The 13,199-nt window shown below is 44.8% G+C and overlaps 1 protein-coding gene across 1 annotated transcript in view; it reads left to right on the plus strand.

Moving 5' to 3' along the window:
* The window catches only part of SYNDIG1 (synapse differentiation inducing 1), a 73,694-nt gene that overhangs the window by 12,130 nt on the left and 48,365 nt on the right, over positions 1-13,199 (plus strand). Inside the window, exon 3 of the mRNA XM_026846242.1 lies at positions 9,953-10,090. Coding sequence (XP_026702043.1) covers positions 9,953-10,090 — 138 coding nt within the window. The remainder of the gene's footprint in view (positions 1-9,952; positions 10,091-13,199) is intronic.

Genomic DNA, 13,199 nt, shown 5'->3' on the forward strand with positions numbered 1-13,199 from the left:
TAAAAATATCCCTTTTTTTCAAACATTAGAAAGAGGGGATCTTTGCGCAGAAGAGATGTTGTGTCTTGAAAATGGAGGGTTACCACCTGTTCTCCACATGTTAGAGTAAGGCAAGTGGATTCCCAACTCAGGCATCTCAGTAAAATGCCTTCTGGGAAATGGAACAGCCCTGGGGTTGTGAGTTTTTCTCTTCCCCCACATCTCTCTAGCACTGCCTGTCTTATTGCAGAGTGCCTGCCTAGGGGTTTTCAGGACTGGGTATTTAGTTTCTTAGAAATGCAGAAAAATCTAACTCATTTCTTTGTAGTGATCCCCTCCATGTAATACTTGCAGGAGTCCATGGACACATGCAGAAAAGAGCTTTACTACTGGTCAGTATGTTTCTGCCAGAGTTTCGTTTTTGAAGAGTTGGGCTCTTGATAACCAGAAAGGTGGTTGTTCTCTTGTAGAAAACTTCACCGCAGAGGAAGTTTCTGAAATAAACCTGGTGAATTTCACTGATAGCAATTTGGCTTTCATTTGAAGAGCTGACCCAGCCAGGCTGCAGGGGTTACTGCCGTGTTACCTGTCATGCCCTTCAGGAGGGGTCTATCCTGCTCAGGAATGTCTCTGACAAGTTGCTTAGAAGGAGGAACCTTCTTCCATCCCCAAGCCCAGTGACTCTGAAGAACCTGGGAGATGTAGCAGAGGAGCAGGAGACATCCTAAGCAGGGGTCCTGCACACTGCTGCAACAACGTCGCCATGTTCAACTGACTGATTTTTTTTTTTTTTACTAGCAGTGTTTCTTAGGTCCTGATGTAATGTTATTCAGACTTCCTACAAAAATCATAATTGTCTGGAGGGAAAAACATTTCTGAAACAGCTCTCATTAGCATATACAGCCCCACTTTGCTCCGGCAATTACCAGGCATGAAAGCAGAAGGCTTCACATTCTGTCAAAGCTTTAAACTTCTCTCTTCGGTGCCTATCCCTGAAATCAAGTGCTTCCCTATTTAGGTCTCTCTGGTATGCTTATAAATATGAGTTCTTTACGCCACAACTAATGGACAGACAACTTGTCAAATGTGGCGGCAGTGAAATATTACATGAGTTGCTAGCTGAAATACCCTCCTGTTAGAGTTCATGTGTAAATGCAGTGCCACCTTTCATCCAGAAACGTCATTTGTCATATTACACTCCTGCTAGTTTTCCTCCTAACCCCTAGATAGATGGCTTATTTAGAAAAATCCAAGCTATTGATGACAGCAAATTGAATTATTCATATGTCGCATAAAAGAATGCATCTGAGCTCTCTCTTAAAACTTTTTCCCAGCAATATCTAAAGCAATCTCTGAAAATGAAATAAATAGAATGTTCTGGGGAGTGAAAGAAGAAAGGAAATGTGAAAGGAAATGTAGTGCTTTCAAGCTAAACCTTCCTTCTTATTTTCCCCTACAAATTGCTGGATGCTGCTGTGAAACTCATCCCCTGGACATGAGCATAGAAATGTAGGGACAGAAGATGGATCCTAAGCTATGTCCTGTTCTATCTAACCTCTCTTCTCAGTGTTCCCAAGCACCTCCTGCCTGCGTCTCTTCTGCAGTGTGAAAAGAAGGCCCTGGAAGGGTTTATGTGTGTCGAGCCCCACCACATGCTTTTTCTCTCAATGCTTCCAGCTAGCACAGGCTTGGATAGTCCTGCATTGCACTGAGAAGACCTGAGGTGCTGTGTCCTCAGACTCCCCAGGAAATAGGTGTCAAGAAGGCATGTTTGGACACCCCCTTGGGGAGCTAGCATGGTGGGGTTCCCTTTCAGAGAGCTCTGGAGTGTGGGCAGAGGGACAGTCTGGTGCAGATGTGGGAGGCTGTAGCACAGATGACATCTGAGGCAGATCTTGCATGCTTCTTGCTTGTGTGGCCATTTTCCTTCAGGGTCTTGCACCTTGTTTTCACTAATTAATTCACTGGTCATTGCAGTGCTCTTGTGAAGTGGGAAACAGTATTTTTTCTGCACCTGGGGAACTGAAGAAAATGGTGGCATTAAATGCCCAAGCGCAACTAGGGATGTGTTGTGGATCTGGGAATGTCATTTTGGTTACTTGTCTCGTAATACATGCTCAGAAGAACATAGGGACAGGGGATAAGGTCAGGGAGAAATATGGAGGCATTTGGACTCAGACTCTCCCAAGTTTGTGGATTGTGTTAGTTTAGTTTGGGTATTCAGGTGGCATGCCAGTGGAGAAGAACGCTGGAAGGACTGCACAAAACTGACTGGCAAAATGGTGGTGGATGTGTTTCAATGTAAATAAATGGAAAATAGTGTATTTATGGAAAAATAAACTAGTCCATGTGAACTCAAGACTGAGCTTGTAACTGAGCGGCAACTCAGGAAAGACTGTGGAGAAATCAAGTCAACAGAATGTTGGGTATCTTAAAGAGCGGTGTTGAGAGCAAGACAGAGCACTGGCAGCATTTTGCCACTGTATTTTGCTTAGTGCAATCCACTTTCTTAAGTGATTGTGGTCCCCACTTCTTAAGGGCATTGTGGAGATAGAAAAGGACAAGGAAAATGATCAAGTGGAAGTAGCAGCCTCCTTACAAGGAGTGGTGAAAAAGTTTGGAACTCTCCATATTGTAGAGAAGGTGGCCAAGGGGTATATGAGAGGGTTGCCCAAGATCATGAAAGTGAACGATGAGGTGAGTGCAGACCCACCATTCACCAAACCTGCAATATTGGAAATGGGGGACATTTGAGGAAGATAGCGAGGTATTGGCTTAACACAGATAGCAGAAAATTGTTAACCCACAGGGTCGTGAATACTTGGTGACTTGCTGCCACAAGAGGTTATGGCAGATCAGCAGGTTCGAAGGGGGTTAGTCAGGTTCATGGATAAGGAATCCATAAACAGATATTAAAAGGAATTCACAAAGCTTTTCTTCCCAATACCTCTTACCAACAGTTGTGGGTGCTGAGGGAGCAGAAAGGATGGACTGCAAAGTGTTCAGGTTTATGTCATGTCCTGCTGCTGCTGTCAGAGGCAGAGGATGGGGCTCAATGGGCCATTGGTTTGACCCCATAGGGCACAGTTTATGTCCCCGGATTCCTTCACAGGCACATTATTAACAGGTTACAAGAGTGATTACACTTCATTTGCATTTGATTTATTTTTCTCCCTTAAAGGGGAAGCCACTGGAGTCTGGCAGTGCTAAGCCCTGCCAAGGGATATTAACCTTTATTAGCCAGCCCTAGGTGAAGGGAGCATGGCTGTGAAGTCACCTTCAGCAGTCTGCAAGTGCCCTGTTATGAATCTTGTTAATAGCAGCCAGAGCCCAGAGCAAATCCCATTCTCATCATCACTTCCCAGAGTTTTCAGACTGATGATATGCAATGAGGTCCCTGGGCTCCAGCCCTTAAGTGGCAGGAGCTCTGGATGAGCTGCACAGTCATTTGCAGAAGGTGGGAATGGGGCACACTTCTTTGAGGACTGTGCTACAAAGGAAGCTGTGTCAGCTCTGAAACAAAACGAGGACAGTCATGAAGGGCCACTCTACCTGCCCCAGCTTGAGTGGTGTACTGCTACTCTTCCTGCTGAACTGGCTCAGTGAAGAGGGGTATCTCCCTAATCTTCCTCAACAGGCAGTGTTGAGACCGTCTGCTCTGCAGGGACCTCCTTCTCTGCTCCTCCTAGCAGGAACCCCTGTGTCTGCAAACTGTGGAGGTCTTCCTCTCCCTGAGTGGGAGCCCTGAAGTGATGCCCCATGCCACGAAGAATAGCATTGATGAAGTGCATTGCATTCACTGCAGCTTCACCCTTCTCAACAGCTGCCAGCGTAAGCTGCTGAGAGCCACTTCTCTGTGGTAGCTACTGTCCCACCTGCAGAGACAGGAGTGTGCCACGGTACACATGTGCCTTCTCCATGAATTCAAAGGGTTGTTGACAGCCCCTGTCAGTCACACAAAGATTAGGGATATTTACTTTATGGCTGTGATTACTGCTCTCCCAGAGGAAGAGTGTGATTTAGGAGGCTGGCAGCTGGCCCGTTCTAGTATGGGTCTGTTTATTGCTGTCTGTAGTAATCCCCTTCCAGTTGCAATGAGTTGAATGCAAGTTACTGATGAGCTATAGGCAGACTGGCTGTGGGTGTCTAGAAAACATCACAATGGAGATGCTCAAAATCCAGGGGGACAGGAGGAAGAATGGGCTTGGATTGCTGCATTCAGGGGTTTTTGTCCTTGATACATACTGGTTTTGCAAGGTTATATATGAAAAGCTTTCCAAGCAAGGAGAGACCTCTGTGAGCCCATTCTGCAAGGCTGGCTGCTCGACTGGCAAAGCAGTTTAGACTGGGAGGTGTGGAAACGAAAGGAGTTAGACCACGTCAGGTTTAGTGGATTATGGATCTTTAAATACCATTAAAATTGAAGGGAAGCAACTGCAAAACTCAAAACAGTAAAAAGAAATAAAGAGGCAAAATAAATAAATAATACATTATCAGGACAAAATCCCATGATGGCAACAGGTTTTAGAGGTATCACCTCTTGAGTATCCGTCAGATGCTGCTCAGTGAATGTGTTGAGGCAGAGCAGTGATAAACCACAGCCCTTGGTGGGAGGACTATCATCCAGCATGCGATCTTCAATGTCTGCTGCATTTAGATGAACTCAGGACTGCTTGCAAAAGAGCAAAGGGATGCAGAGTGCTGGTCAAAATATGCCCTCATCATGTTTAACTGCATTAGTGAAACAGGCATTGTGTGGAGGGAAACAGAGCACATGTTATCTTATAGTGGCATCATGTGTTGGTCTTTGTCAGAAACAGACCACTGAACCATCTGGATTTGAAGCAGATCCCACAGGGCCACACCAGAAAATAGTTTTGTATGCAGTCTGTGTGTGTTGCTGAATTGGTTGCTTTGAAGGAAAAAAAGGAGTAATACCAAAAAGGCAGTTTCCTGAATATCCATCAAAGGTTGCTGACAGCTGTGGTTCACAGCAGACCTTGTTGTCTGACTTCTCCAGTGTGCCTAGCCTTTTAATACTGGAAGGGACTGTGTGACCGTCAAGTCCAGCCTCTGGTATGTCGCAGGCAGCCCACAGCAGGCTGTCTGCAGAGTCTCTGTTCGCTTATAATGTCTTGGTTGAGGTAAAGCATATAGCTTTTAGGGATAGCTAGCCTCAATTTAAGAAAGGGCTTCATGTAATAGAAAATCCATTACAACTGCAGAAAATTGTTCATCACCATCTCTGTTAAAAATCTGCACCTTGTGTCTGTTCCTCATCTGTTCTGCTTTCAGTCGCTGGGGTTTCTTCTGCTTTTCTGCCAAAATGAAAGAGCTGTCTCTGATCAGAAATTATCTACTCATGCAGGCACTTACAGACTGATGAAATTGCATCTTAAATTTATCTTCCAAGTCAAGTTGGCTTCTCTACTTTCTTCCTGCGTAGATGATTTTCTGTGGCATTGATGCATGTACCTGCCTTCTGATTCCTGATTTTTCCAACATACTTGAGAAGTGGGGGTACCAGAACTGGACCCATTGTGTACATGTCTGCAGTACTGTACCTTTCCTTCCCTCTCCATGGGAAGTTCGTTCGTCCTGTGGTGCGTTACAGAGTAGGTTTATTTTCAGCTTGCTCTTGACTGAACACTCTGGTCTGGTGGTCCTTCTCAAAGGGCACACCCTGCATTCAGCACTGTGTACAGCCAGCCTTGATCTGTGCCAGGTCACTCCTGCTCCCAAGCCACGGTCCTGTCAGAAAAGGGGTGTCTACCTGATTCCATATCCCATCTTAAATACCCTCTTCTCTCTCCATCCATTCTGCACTCATTTGCTGAGGAAGCATTACTATCAGCTGAAACAGCTAGTTGAATTTCATGGACTAAAATTCATCGGTGTTTCAGCTTCATTCCATCAGTCTTCAGGGTGACCGTGTTTGTGGTTATGTTCAAGGCTGACTTCTTGCACAGGTCATTTGGGAAGTGTCAGAAGGGCTCCCCTTGAATGCAGAGGTCAAGGTTTCCTGTTGAATTGTCTAGCACCCAAATTCCAGCTGCTGCAAAATCCCATATACTCTGGGACTGGGAAGGGAACGTCCCTTCTCCCAACAAAGTTGATTTCACCTCTTCATCCTGTCACATCGACAGTTTCTGCAGAAATCCAGTTTATGTCCTGCCCACATTGCATGTGCATAATGCATTTAAGGGTGCGGAGATGTGCACCATTGAAAGACATGCACTAATAAGACAAAGAGCTTGTGTGGGGGTGTCCCAGGGGGTGTCCCAGCTGATTCACCCAGTGAAGGTCTTCCCTCTGAGGGGAAGCAGGCCATTGTCTTCAGATCATTTTCCTACATCAACAGGGGAAAAAAGGGAAGGGAAGGGAAGGGAAGGGAAGGGAAGGGAAGGGAGGACTGTGGACCTTGCTGAGATGACATCTTTCATGTTAAAGCACAAAGATGTGTCTTCAAGTCAGAGCCTGACTTGCGGTGGAAAGGTGCTGCCTTCTGTAATTACTCTCTGTGCATTGTGGTTAGAAGTGGTTGTGCAATTGCAGTGAAAGCTGCTGGAGCCAGATGTCATGTCTGAAAAGGGGTGAATCCCTCCACGTCCCAGAGAGACTGTCAGCTGCTGCTGTTCCTTGACACTCCATGACCCTTCTTTCTCTTGTCATTTACGTGATTGCAGCTGCATCAGGATGTATTTTGCCTTGTTTCTTCCTAAGATTTTTCTAGCATCATGAAGACAGTAATATCATTTGACTGACAGGATAGAAGAGCTCTGTTCTAAGAGGATAACTTGATTGTGTTTTAACCAGCTCAGTAAAAAGCCTGGAGTAACTGGGATTTGTTAGGAGAGTAACTGTGAAGGATCTTTGCTCCAGTGATGAACAGAGTATATCAACCAAGAAAGGGATGCTCTTTGCCTGGTATTTTTTTTTAGCGGTTGCACAAGCTCTCTTTTGATGGTTTATTATTTGGTTGAAGGATACACTGGTGGTACACCTGTAGAAAGAAAAACCTGATAATTCAATACTTCAGATTGCTTAAACTCATCTAGCTTAACATTAAATAAAGAAAAGTTTGTCTGTGCAGTCTAGCTTACCACCCAAACCTTGAAAATTAGTTAGTTATGCTATTCCCTAACTTCTGCAAGAGTTAAAAGCTTTCAATCAGGTTAGTGAAATTATGATGTAATTGTGAAAAGTTACATGTAAATTTATAAAGACACTTAAACATGAAAGGAGCAGTGTTGTGGACAAGAATATTAGTGATTTTATAGGATTAGTCTGCTAACCCAAAGTGACTGTAATTGGGCAAACTAATTCTGTCTTCTCAGTAATTCTAACATCCAGCTCCTCCAGTGTCAGGATGCAGCTCTTGCAGAACCAGGAAATGTGAAGGCAGACAGCTAAGTAGTCAAATTGTCAACAGCTTCCTAATATCAGAAGGGTTTCTGGATAGGGAAGATCTCTCAGTCAGTTCAGGACTGGGTGTTGTGTGGTAAGAGAGAACATTAGAGAGGAGGGTTTGCTTGGAGAGTCTTTAGCTGGGAGGGGTAAGAGGTACCTTTTGCTATTGGATTTCTGTCTGTGATTTATGACTTTCCCCCCCCGCCCCTGCCCTTCTGGTTCGTATCTGGACTACGTGATCAGGGCTTCCTGATCAGAATTATACTATCACTCTTGGTGACTGACATTCAGGTCATCTGATGCACTGTGTACTACGGGGACTTTCCCCAGCAAAATGGCATTCCCAGTGTAACTCCACTATTCCATTAGTATGAGCCTATAGTGACTTAATCTTCCCTAGTAAGGGTTTTTATGGGATCATACAATCATTTAGGTTGGAAAAGACCTTTAAGATCATCAGGTCTAACCATTACTCTAGCACCGCCAAGTCCACCATTAAACCACATCCCTAAGCGCCATGTCTACATGTCTTTTAAATACCTCCAGGGATGGTGAATCAACCACTTCCCTGGGCAGCCTGTTCTAATGCTTGACAACCCTTTCATGTTAACATAATGAAGAAAACTTCCACATTATCCTCTTGCAATCTAACAGCCACATCTCCAGTCAGCATGGAAGCTATCATCTGAGATGTCATGACACCACCACCCAAAGAATGATTAGTCTTTTGGAAAGCAGCATAACTGATAATTTTCTGTTTCTGCACTTGATCAAAGTTATCTAGAGAATTTTTGCCCTGATTCATCTTCATCTGCAAGAAAAGGCAGTTTGAAATATCAGACAGGTGTCTCCACAGATACAATGCTAGCACACTACTCAGTAAAGAAGTGGGAAATGAAAAGTTATTTTTTGTATCTTATCTGTCATGAAGCCCGGGGAAGAGGACTGTTTCAAGACACCATTTCAGCAATGTTGTGGATTTCCTCCCTCCCCCTCTCTCCTCTTACTCTCGAAAGATTATTGGTATTAAAATTTACTACCATAGCCTGTTCTGAAAATTAAAGCAGAGAGGGAAGCCACCAAGCTCAAACACTGTACACCAGCATGAGCAGGTGTCCCTTCAGTGGGTTTTGTTGAGTTTGTGCCGAACAGAGCTTTGTCGCTTCTGATGAGGCATCAAGACTCCTGTCACAGGCAGGAGTGCTCTACGTGCTGGTGTTCACAAGCACCGCACAATCTCAGTGCATGAGACCTGCCTGTCCCCCCACCTGTCCCTCCCAGGCCCCTCTGGTCTGTGGCAGGTGCTTGGAAGCAATATCTTTTAAAGCAGACTCTGTGTGAGCAAGTGATCAGTCATGCCATCTGGTGGGTTCTCCAAATGGGTCAGCTTGGGAGGCAATCCCTTTGCCCAGTGCCACGTCTGTCAAATATCGTGAGGCTGCCAGCATTTCCTAGGTCCTTCTCACTTGTGTCTCACTGGTGGCATGTTCAGAAACTTACCTTCTTCCACATGTGTTCATTTTCCTGTCTTGGACAGTCAGCAGCCTGTTCAGGAGTTTCTCGCTTGGAGCTCACTGGTAGATCAATGTCACTTTAGCAGTTGTTCTGGCCCAAAGGCCAAAAGCTCCTGAAGAGGCTGCCAAGTTTCTAAGAGGGACACAAAACTCATGCCCCAAAGGGTAAGTTTCTAAACATGACACAGGTATCTTCCTTTTGGTGGGATTTTACACAGCATTTCTCTTACAATCAGTCAAGAACATGCAACTACAAAAGGGGTTTTTGAGAAGATCTTTGGCTACCTCTTCTCAGGCTGGAGGTGCTCCCAGGGTAACTTGTAGAGCTCTGCAAGACCCTTCTTGTACCAGTGCTGTAACTATAAAGCCAGGAATAACCACAGCCTCGGTGCCTGTTGTGCTAGCTGCTGCTCTGCATGCAGTAAGAGAGGAGAGCTGACTGTGCCGCTGGCTGGGCTGGCTTCCCTGGGTGTCGGTGACGACAGGGCAACTGCAGTCCCAGCCTTCAACTTGCAGAGACAGCCCTGCCTCTGAGCTGTGCTCCCACTTCTCTTCTGTTTGATTTTGGTAAGGGTTCGGGTCTCTCAGCCTTCCCTCGGGGTGCTGCTAAAACAGGGGGTTAGTGCCCTGGTGAGCGTTTCAGCAGGGCAGGGAGTGAGGTGTGCCACATCCACAGTCCCAATCCTGAAGTCCTTCTGAAGGATGCTGCCAGCTGGTGTGGATGCTGCAGGTGTGCAGGCTAACTCCTGTGGTCCTGTCGCTGTGGGGCCACAGCAGAGCAGAATGGGTGCACAGGCCCTGATGAATAGGATGCAAGTGCCCCGGAGCTGGCCCTGTCTGGAGACCCCTGTGTGGTAGAGACACCAGGATGGATCACCAGAAGGCTTCTACCGTGAGTGCTGGAGGCCTGTCTCGGTGTTGAGGAATTGCACTGGTGTGACTGGGGAGAGTTTTATGGGCAGGTGATCACAGCATTGGCCCATGGCAGAGGACAAATAATGATATCATTAACCCGCACCTCTACACTTCTCTCTCTTTTCCTATTCCAGAGCGATTACTCAAGTGACACCGAAAGCGAAGACAATTTTCTGATGATGCCACCAAGAGATCATCTTGGCCTCACTGTGTTCTCCATGCTCTGCTGCTTCTGGCCATTGGGCATTGCTGCCTTCTACCTGTCTCATGAGGTAACATTAAAGCATCTCCTCCTAATTCAGAGTTTTGCATCCATGGAGTAGCTATCACTACACACCATCAGTGAAAGTTCACCAAAACCCAAATGTGGGCAACACACTCTCTAGGATAGTGGGAGATGGTTAAACAGTATAGTGTGTTTCCCACCTTGATATGTCTCTGTGATAGTTGTCTTCTGAGATACTTTGCTGGGGAAGGAGTCTACAAAATATTTTAGGTTTTAGTTCACAATGGTCAGGTTCCATGTCAGATTATACAGTGTCCAGCTGGGGATTTTCTGTGGACATGACTTTTGAGTGCTATCTCAAACACTTGTCTTTCCCATTGGGAACACTGATCTGTTGATTCCCAAGCTGATCACCTGGAAAAGCAAACCAAGTAATACCCTTCCAAGAGTAGAAAAATAATTCACATTCTGCGGAGTTGAATTTGCTTTCCAGGAACCATTTCATTTTCTCCTGAAGAAGTGCTCAGTCGTCCAATTTTAATATGGAAATACTTTTTACCAGAGAAGTGGCAGTGTTTTGGTATGTTTTGTTCATGAGACTGGCTTGCTGGTTTCCAGCCTGTGACTAACTAACAATCACCTCATGCCCCATCATTTGTTTTGACAAGTATGTCTTCATAAGTGCCTGTAGAGTAATTATTGAGTTTTCCAGTTAGGCAGATAATGTAACGTGACAGAAAAGAAGTCACACTGGAAGTTTCATCAGTGTCTGCAAGGAAATGTTCACTTATATTTCTATCTACTGGTGGTAGCAATGCCTATTGCAAACTGCAGTCTGTACTCCACAGCACCAAAGTCATTCACTTTCTTGCCTGTCTTTCTAAACTGCTGGCTCAAAACAGCACTGGTTATTTGTCAAGCTGGAGCAAGCACTTCAGATCTGAAGAATTCTAGTCCTCAATATTAAAGAAAGAAATACAGCACTACCATTTTTTGCTTTAAATCAAGTGTCTGTCATTGAAGGAGGAAGCCTCTGAGACAATTAAAGTTTGTCCAGTAGAAAATAGCAAGTTTCCTTGTTTGAGCGCTATTGATTTGTCAAGTTTGTGTCAGGGGATTTGCCTGGTGATGATGACAGTAAGAAGTAAAGCATCAGATGGGACCACATGAGCTTTAGTATCCTGCCGTTTGGTCCTTCAGGCAGAGCTGTTTGCCAGCAGTTTCAGTGGCCACATCTCTTCACACTTGTGGACTAGGCAGAATTTTTCACTAATGCTGCAGCCAAGGAAGGGTTGAGAGTTTGTCACCATTATCAGTGTGTTTGCTCTGTGCTGGGCAAGATAGCGTGTTCATTAATTGCCTGCGGTAGCATTCCTTCAGGAGGCCTGGGGATTGCTAGCTAGTTTTATCTAAGCAGTGAAAACACAGCACAGTCCAATAAATGAAAATCAAACAACATAATTAAGTACTAAAAAGCAGTATGGCTGGGAAGCTAAATGTGCTGAGAGCCAGTGTATGAGGAACAGGGCATCCACATTAGCTATGAATTGATCCCAGGGGCCAGTGAGAATCCATAACACTCTACTACCTTGATAGGAGCATAAGGAAGGTGGAAAAGGCCACACAAAGGCAGGGGATGATGATGGTATTGTGCTGAAGGATTTAGGCACTAGAAAATGGAAACGTGGGTGTTGTTTGGTTTAGCATAATAATGGAGAACAGCTGAATGTGACTACCGAAAACTAGGAGCTGTCAGCAAGAAAGGTCAGTCAGGTGCTTTGCTTTGAGAGACGGTAAATCAGTCTTTGTTAGTTGACCCCTTGGGTGCATAAAGGCAAGCGGTGCCTAAATCCAGCCAGGAGGAAGGACTGTGTTTCTGAGGGATTTTGACTTCTGTTTTTTGTTTTTGCACTGGGGGTAGAAATCTTTTCATCTCTCCCCACTAAAAAATGATAATAGTAATATCACAACACCTTGCATGCTCCTTTCCTCCGGTTTCTCCTCTTAGCTCTCTGCAACAGCTGAATCAGATGATAACTCATTTCCCAAATCTCTTGCAGAAAGATGGTCAAATCCATGCTCGTCCTGGTTTAACATAGGTGCATCAGTCTGTCTGCTCCCCGACTTCCCAGGCAGGTACCTTTGCTACTTGCCTTCCCCTCCAGCAGGTCCATCACACACCTGAGAAACCACGAGCCTGCGTTAAAAACTGGCTCTTCTGCAAAACCCCACATCCAACAAACTGGCATTTTCCAGCGGAAAAATTAAACTAAAATTAAGGACAAAACTTTCTGTGGCTGAGAACTGGTTAAAATATATGGTATAAACCACTGAAGTCCTGCCTGTAGCTAAGTTAATGCAGACAGTAGTATTGCCTCATACTTTGGAGGATAAACCATTCAGAATGATGTTTTATACATAAGGTAGTAAAACATTGCATCCTATTAGCATGTGATTTGTATTTATATAGGTCTTTTAACTTAAATTCCTGAATAACATTTGAGATCTCTTGTTAATACAAAAGGCTAGTCTAACATTCCCTGTCCCTTATCAAAAGTCACAACTATAACTAGAGATTGGCACTTGCATTCAAACCTTTTTTTTTTTTTTTTTCAGTTGCTTAAACTCTTGAAAATGTCACGTTTTCAAAAGTCTCCTGGATAGTTCTACCAAAAAGGCCCAGTCTGGGAAAAAATTGTAACGGATAGGAACTTCAAAGTTGGTGGATGGATTCTTTGTGCCAGAATTAGCATTTGTGGTGAACTTTTTTTATAAGAACAGATCTCCTTTAGGTGTGCAATGCATTTACAGATGAAGGCCTGATTTGCAGAAGATATATTTGCAGTACAGGTCAATCTAAAGTGACAGGTGCTTTCAGTTTATTCCTGCAGCACCTGGCAGTACATTTACACTGCATATGTTTATGTCATGGTGCAAAAGAATTACACAGGGCTGGATGCTTTAAGGTTTCGGAGGTGGTCTTTACAAGCAGAATGATTTAATTTTCCCTATGTTCCATAAAAGCAATGGGCTTCCTTCAGGGGCTGTTTCTGCTCTGTGGGGGACTTAGTGTTTCCACCAAGGCTCTTGCCAATGTGCTGCTGACTTAGGGCTTTGGAGGCCATCTGTATAGAACGAAGCAGGTGTGCAGGGTC

The sequence above is a fragment of the Athene cunicularia genome, assembly GCF_003259725.1.
Source record: "Athene cunicularia isolate RWA chromosome 3 unlocalized genomic scaffold, athCun1 chr3_part1, whole genome shotgun sequence".
NCBI lineage: Eukaryota > Metazoa > Chordata > Aves > Strigiformes > Strigidae > Athene > Athene cunicularia.